The sequence below is a fragment of the Muscardinus avellanarius genome (assembly GCF_963383645.1).
Source record: "Muscardinus avellanarius genome assembly, chromosome: 19".
NCBI lineage: Eukaryota > Metazoa > Chordata > Mammalia > Rodentia > Gliridae > Muscardinus > Muscardinus avellanarius.
In genome coordinates, this window is record NC_137805.1 from 14,241,650 (window position 1) to 14,249,024 (window position 7,375).

Consider the following 7,375-nt stretch of genomic DNA (forward strand, 5'->3'; position numbering starts at 1 on the left):
GTAAACAAATTACGCATTCAATTCAAGAAGACAGTTGTCAAGTGTAAAGGCAGAAAGAAAAAAATAACAACAAAAAAACCCCTAAAAAGTGACAGAATAAAGAAGTAATAGCAGGTTCTTTGGAGAAAAAAAGCAACAAAACATGAACTAGACAGTCAGACTAAACCCCCTGAGCAAGAGAAAAAAGGGCATGCCAGCATGTAAGCTGGAGGAGAGAGGTCACGGCCGCCGTGAACATTCACCAGAAGGGATGGCTTTCCCTCAAATTCGTTCAGATAAAGTAGAAAGTGTGAATGAAATGCGTGCTTCTGTGGAGTGTGGTGGTGCACGCTTGTAATTCCAGTACTTGGGAGGCTGAGACAGGACCACAGGTTCCAGGACAGCCTGAGCCAGCAGTAAGACTCTCAGCAGCCTAGAGAGACCCTATTCAAAATAAAAATAGGGCTGAGGTGTAGCTGAGAGTTGGAATGCTCCTACACTTAACCCCAGTACCGCCAAACCCCCCCCCAAAAAAAAAACCAAGAAAATGCAATTTTCTGTGTAAATTTCAAAATTTTTCATGGAATCAAACACTAAAACTTATCAAAAATAGCATGCGCGCGTGCGTGCACACACACACACACACACACACACACACACACACACACAGGAAAAAACACAAAACAAGGTCACTTAGAAATAATCTATGAGAGCCGGGCGTGGTGGCGCACACTTGTAACCCCAGCATTTGGGAGGCTGAGACCGGAGGATCGTGGTTCGCGGACAGCCTCGGCTACTTAGTGAGGCCCTCTGCAACTCAGTGAGACCCTGTTTCAAAATAAAGAATAAAAAATAGGGCAGGGGATGTAGCTCGAAGGTGGAATGCCCCTGAGTTCCATCCACACACAAAAAAAAAAAAAAAAAGAAAGAATCTGTGAATGCCGGCCATGGTGGTGCATGTTTGTAATCCCAGTACTTGGGAGGCTGAGACAGGAGGATCACAGCCAGCTTCAGTAACTTAGTGAGGCCATCTGCAACTTGGTGAGATCCTGTTTCAAAATAAAGAAATAATAGGGCTGTGGTATAGCTTGGAGGTAGAATGCCCTTGGGTTCTATCCCCAGTACCCCCCCCCCCACATTAATCTACAAAAGTCAATGGAAAAAATCCTACATGAAATAATATCAAACAGATTTTAGCAGTTTGCTACAAGAATAATACAACATTTTTGCAGGAATGTATACAACTTAGAATTTTTTTTGTGTGTGTGTGGTACTGGGGTTCCTGGAAGCCCTTCTACCTCCGGGCTACACTCCCAGACCTATTTTATACTTTTTTTTATTTTTGGAAACAGGGTCTCTTAAGCCAGCGCAGCTAGCTTCAAACCTGCGCGATCCTCCTGTCTCCGCCTCCCAAGCGTGGGGATTATAAGCGAGCGCGGGGATTACAAGCGAGCGCCACCACGCCTGGCCCGACAGCTTAGAATTTTAAAATCTATTACTATTATCCTCCATAGCAAAAGATAAAAAATATATAAATCCTGCTCATTTATGCTGACTGGGCCACTGGCAAAAGTTAATGCTCTTCTTGACAAAAAAGTTCATCTCAACAATCGAGGAATAGCTATGTACTGTAACATTGCCTATGATCCTAGCTATTGGGCAGGCTAAGGCACAAGGACCACAAACTCAGTGAGACCCTGTCTCAAAATAAAAAAATAACAAATTCAGCCATGTGTGGTAACCCCCAGTACGTGGGAGCCTGAGAAAGGAGGATCGCAGGTTCAAGGTCAGCCTCAGCAATTTAGCTAGATTTGTAACAAGTTCTTATTTTCAAAGAAAGTGGGGGAAAAAGCTCAAAGCCAAAGTTGATAGGAAAATAAGAAGGCTAAAGAATTAATTCAGAAATAGTCTAATATCTAAATAGGAGTTTTAGAAGAAGAGAGAGAAAATGGAAGGAGAAAAATTTTCAAATAAGAGAAAATTTTCAGAATAAAAGGACCAAGGTTGCAAAGGGCATATCAAGTGCCCAGAATAATAAAAGACCCATATCATGACATATCTTTTAAATTTCAGGATACCAATGACAGCACACAAAGAATTAGCAATTAGAACAGTAGTAGAATCCTCCAAGCTTGGTAAATTTGGAGTCAGTTAAGGCAACAATTCACAATTTTAGGGGAAAATTATTTCCTCAAATTCTTTTTTTTTTTTTTTTGGTGGTACTGGGGCTGGAACCCAGGGACTTTCTACTGCCAGGCTATACTCCTAGGCCTATTTTATATTTAATTTGGAAACAGGGTCTCACTAAGTTGCCGAGAGCCTCACTAAGTAGCTGAGGCTGGCTTCGAACCTGTGCGATCCTCCTGTCTCAGTCTCCCAAGTGCTGGGATTACAAATGTGCGCCGCTATGCCCGGATTTTCCTCAAATTCTACCCATACCCCTAAAAGTACTTGTAGCCAGGTCAGGTTTTATGCAATTCACGCCCATGGACTCCTTTCTCAAGAAGCTAGCAAATGATGACAGAAGGCAGGAGAGTGTGGCAGGCAGAAAGCAGCAAGGGGACCCCAGGATGACAGAGAGGGAAAGCCAGGCTGACTCCTGTGTAAAGCCCTAGGGATCACAAACCTAGACTGTCAGAAGATGAAGGAATTTCTCTAGGCAAAAATGAAATAGCACATTATCTAATGAACCCAACTTTGTAGAAAACTGTACTGAGAGGCTCTGGAGAATGTGGGAAGAATTGGCTAGCATTAAGTAAACAGAAACTAACAAAATAAAAATTAAGACAATTATTAAATGCAGAAAAATAGTACAAAAATAATTAAGATAAGCTGGGTGTGGTGGCGCACACTTGTAAACCCAGTACTTGGGAGGCTGAGACCGGACAATCACAGGTTCGTGGCCAAACTCAGCTACTTAGTGAGGCCCTCTGCAACTTAATGAGACCCTGTTTCAAAATAAAGAAGAAAAAATACGGCTAGGTGTGTAGCTCAGAGGTAGAATGCCCCTGGGTTCAATCCCTGATACTGGGGGGGGGGGGGGGGAATATATATATATATATATATATATATATATATATATATATATAATCACACATCAAATACTGATTTAAGCAAACATAAGCATTACAGGAGGATTGGTAAAATGATGGTTATAAGTAGACTGTGACATTTAAAACAAATAAATCCTCATGTTCCACAGTAGTTTTCTTGCATTGTACTGGTCTTAGATAAAAGCCAGTGATAAGTAGTTTCAGCTTCCTCTGACATGAAATGTGTTCAATATAAAATAACTGTGTGTGTGTGTGTGTGTGTGTGTGTGTGTGTGTGTGTGTGTGTGTGTGTGTATGTCTTACTGGGGACTGAATCCAGGGGCTTCCTGCTTCTATGACAGGGTCTCACAAAGTTGTTGAGGATCTTGCTGAGTTGCTAAGGCTGGCCTCAAACCTGTTATGCTCCTGTTTCAGCCTTCCAAGGATGACAGGAATGAGTCACCATGACCAGTGGATTCTTAGTTATGATAGAATTTGGACCTAAGTCAGCGTATGGAAAACTAAGTCTCCTACCAGCAGTATGGTAAGACCACAAAAGTGAGAAATATGCCTAACTTCCCACGTGCAAGCCTCGGTATCTATAGCAAATAACTTCTCCTCTATCTGCAGTCTTACATGAAGCTTGAATTAGAGGGAGACAATTTCCATGGTCACCTCACAGAACTGCCAAATGAAGACAGTCCAGAACAGAACACAGGCTGTGAAGCCAGTCGGGACTGTGTAGGTCTCAGCTCATCCACTTATCCTTGAACTGCACAGATTATCCTGCCTTTCCTCCCCAAGCCATGACCAAGACCAACAGCACGGATACACTTCACACTTATTCAGTGTGTGCATCCTTCACAAGACGATACATGTAAAATGAAAAGAATAGGCTATCCATGAAAAGAAAACACTAGTCGTGGCCCAGTAAAACTGTATCATGAATGGATCATAATTTGCACTTTGAAAACTATTCCATAAGTTATGGTTTCATCATTACAAAACTCCACCTGTAAAACATAAACTTACCTCGTGGGATTATTCTACAAAACTTTTACCACCTGTTAGGCATTATAGTATGATAAAACTATAATGTTAAGGCATAAAGCAAATATCAGACATTATTTGTATGCAGATCTCTATCTGATTGAGAATAGTGGGGTGTCACACATATGCGTATATTTTATTAATAACTGTCAAAGCAATAATTGTAACATTAATACTTAAAAAGAGTGCTTGCCATGTGCACTGAATTTGTTCCATCTGAAGAGGTCCTCTCTGAAGTAACAACTATTACCATCATTCATTCCAATTTTACAGATGAAGAAACTGAGGTATATAACGAGAGATTCACACAGTGAATTCACACAGTGAGCTTGCAGCAGAGTTAGGATTTAGAGATTATAGCCCCACAGACTATACTTTTAACTTCAAATGCTTTATTACCTTTGGCATAGAAAAATGAGATTAAAGCAGGCAGATGTAGGTCTGTGCTGTAAGGTCTAACTGAAATATGGTACCGGGATGGAGCCCAGGGGCGTTCTACCTCAGCTATACACAACAGCCCTGTTTTTTTTTATATATATATATATATTTTTTTATTTTGAAACAGTGTCTCACTGGTTGCAAAGGGCCTCACTAAGCAGCTGAGGCTGTCTGAGAACCACGATCCTCCTGTCTTGGCCTCCCAAATGCTGGGATTACAAGTGTGTACCACCACGCCCAGCTTCAGCAAGTACTTTCTGAATGCCACCCTGAGCCTCACATGTCCCACCTAGCGGAATCCACAGAGAGGGAAGAAATTTTAGCCCAGGAGATAGGATCAGAGAAAAGGGAACAGTAATTTTGTTAGAAAAGGAATGACCAACCAGGCGTGATGGCGCACGCTTGTAATCCCTGTGCTTGGGAGGTGGAGACGGGAGGATCGCGCTGGTTCGAAGCCAGTCTCGCTGGCTTAAGAGACCCTGTTTCCAAATAAAAAATATAAAATAGGTCTGGGAGTGTAGCCAGGAGGTAGAAGGGTTTCCAGGAACCCCAGTACCACCAAAAGAAAAGGAACGACCGTTACAGGGCAATGAGGGAATGACTATTTATTCCTCACAATAGCTCTCTGAGGGACCCTCACATCCTCTTACATACTAAGAACCTGAGCCTCAAAGAAGCCAGAAATTTGACCCAGCTCACGTGTCTCAGACCCAGGTCTCAGGTCTGTCCTCAGGGCCACCTCTGCTTCAACCACGCACTCTGACTCAGGAGACAGGCTGGGCGGAGGCCCTGAGCAACTGGCATTGCACCCAACAGCCTCCAGAGCTCCTTCCAACCCAGCCCTGGACACTGGTCTCCACTCTGATCTAACTGCTGTGGGACATTCATTTTCATTCTCCCGCCCAGGTCCCATGGCGCTTCCTGTTCAAGGCTAATCTTGTTACTTCTCCTGTACCCTATCGTATTCAGTCTCTTGCACCATCAATTACCTCCTTTTTCTCTCGTGTTTTCAACCTTCTTTTGCCTTTAAACCCGCTTAAGCCTCCGCAATTTAACCATGATCTCATGTAGCAGAAAGATATCCTCCAGAATCTTTCTTCTCTCCTCTTACCTCTCTGCTACCCAGGTATTCTTAAAAAATCCTTGTGTCTACATTTCATTACTTTTTTGGGCAATTTTATGTATATTAAGAATGTTTGTGGCTAGAAAACATATACGAAGATAATAAAAGGGTGAAGAGATGCCCAGAAATCACCAGTACCTGAAGGAGGGAAGGCTTCAGGAGTGGTTGCCACAGTGCTGGCGTTCCCCTCCCAGGGCTCTGTTCTGGCATCTATGAACTGGCCGTCTGGAAGCCACGTTCCATTGGGTGAAGCGGTAGTGCCTACAGAATCGGTGCTTGCTGTTGGTGTGGCCCCGCTGGCAGAGTATGAAGAATTGATGGTGGTTACGTAGGTGGGTCCCAGAGTTACATTTGGGCTGAATGTTGTTGGTGCCGCAGACGGGGAGGTCACTGGAGAGACTGGGTGTGAAGTTCTGTTCTCTTCTTTAACTGATCCTGCTGTTGATGCTTTAAGTGATCTTGTAATTCCTAAGGAAGGTGAAACTACAAACAGCAAAAAGGAAACACCACATGAAGAGTGTGAAGCTCAACAGTTATGACACAAAGCAACAAACCCTAATAAGACTCTTCAGATATGTAGGGGCCAGAAAAAGACCGACACACACGCACACATGCACATTTGAATCCAAGGCTGCACCCTCCCTATCCCCTCGAAAGGACTGTGTACAGGAGAGACAGGACTATTCACGTAGTTCCTCAGAATCAATATATAGTCTTACACATAATCAGTTTTCTTCTCTTTTTTATACTTTTTAGGAAAGATCACAATCTCTTTGATATATTTATTTTTTATTTATTTTATTTTTTTGTAGTACTGGGGGGTGGAACCCAGGGGCTTTCCACCCCTAGGCTATACTCCCAGACCCATTTTATACTTCATTTGGAAACAGGGTCTCACTAAGTTGCTGAGAGCCTCACTAAGTAGCTGAGGCTGGCTTCGAACCTGTGCGATCCTCCTGTCTCAGCCTCCCAAGCGCGGGGATTACAAGCGTGCGCCACCACGCCCGGCTCTCTCTTTGATACATTCAAAATATCATATAGTATGTAGAACAATGCTGAGCATTCAATATAATTGAGAGAATTTTCAAAGATACTTATTTACCATCAATTTCAAGTACATTTTAATAATCTTTTCTTCAGTGCCACCCAGGTCTTCAAATTTGGGCCACGGTATGTGAAATCAGCATCCTATTTCAAACAGCAGCCTTCTCAAGTGAGAATTTACCTGTGGTTGCATTGCTGGCGCTGACATGAGTCAGACCACTGCCAAGCAGAACAAGAATGAACCAGGAATCCATGCTGACCTGCAAAACAGGGAGCTATGTTAGATGAGGCCCAATGCTATGATCCCCGTGTCCAAATGACTCAAAATACATGAGGGTTTTGCGTAGGATCTTTCTAGCTACTAAAATGTATGTATAGGCTGGGTGTGTTGGTAACACACCTGTAATCCTAGTACTTGGGAGACTGAAACAGAAGGATCACAGGTTCAAGCCCAGCCTCAGCAACTAAGCAAGACCCTTGGCATATTAGTGAGATCCTGCTTCAAATTAAAAAATAAAATAGGGCTGGGAGTGTAGCTGAGAGGTAGAATCCCCCTTGGTTCTATCCTCAGTAACCCCCCCCCAAAAAAAAAGGAAAACAGAAAGAAAGAAGAAGAAAATGGAAGGAAGGAAGGAAAGAAGAATTGATCCAAAGCAGCCAGGTGTGGTGGCACACACTTGTAATCACAGAACTTGGGAGGCTGAGACAA

At 43.0% G+C, this 7,375-nt stretch overlaps 1 protein-coding gene across 10 annotated transcripts in view; it reads right to left on the bottom strand.

Annotated features, from left to right (window-relative positions):
- PTPRA (protein tyrosine phosphatase receptor type A) overlaps positions 1-6,920 on the bottom strand; it is a gene marked incomplete at both ends in the record, with an annotated part of 62,484 nt that extends 55,564 nt beyond the window's left edge. For 9 of the 10 annotated variants that reach the window (XM_080716794.1, XM_080716800.1, XM_080716798.1 and 6 more), the window contains 2 exons: positions 5,761-6,105; positions 6,848-6,920. In XM_080716794.1, coding sequence (XP_080572920.1) covers positions 5,761-6,105; positions 6,848-6,920 — 418 coding nt within the window. The remainder of the gene's footprint in view (positions 1-5,760; positions 6,106-6,847) is intronic. The other variant, XM_080716801.1, reaches the window with a different exon arrangement.
- Between the last annotated feature and the right edge of the window lie 455 nt (positions 6,921-7,375).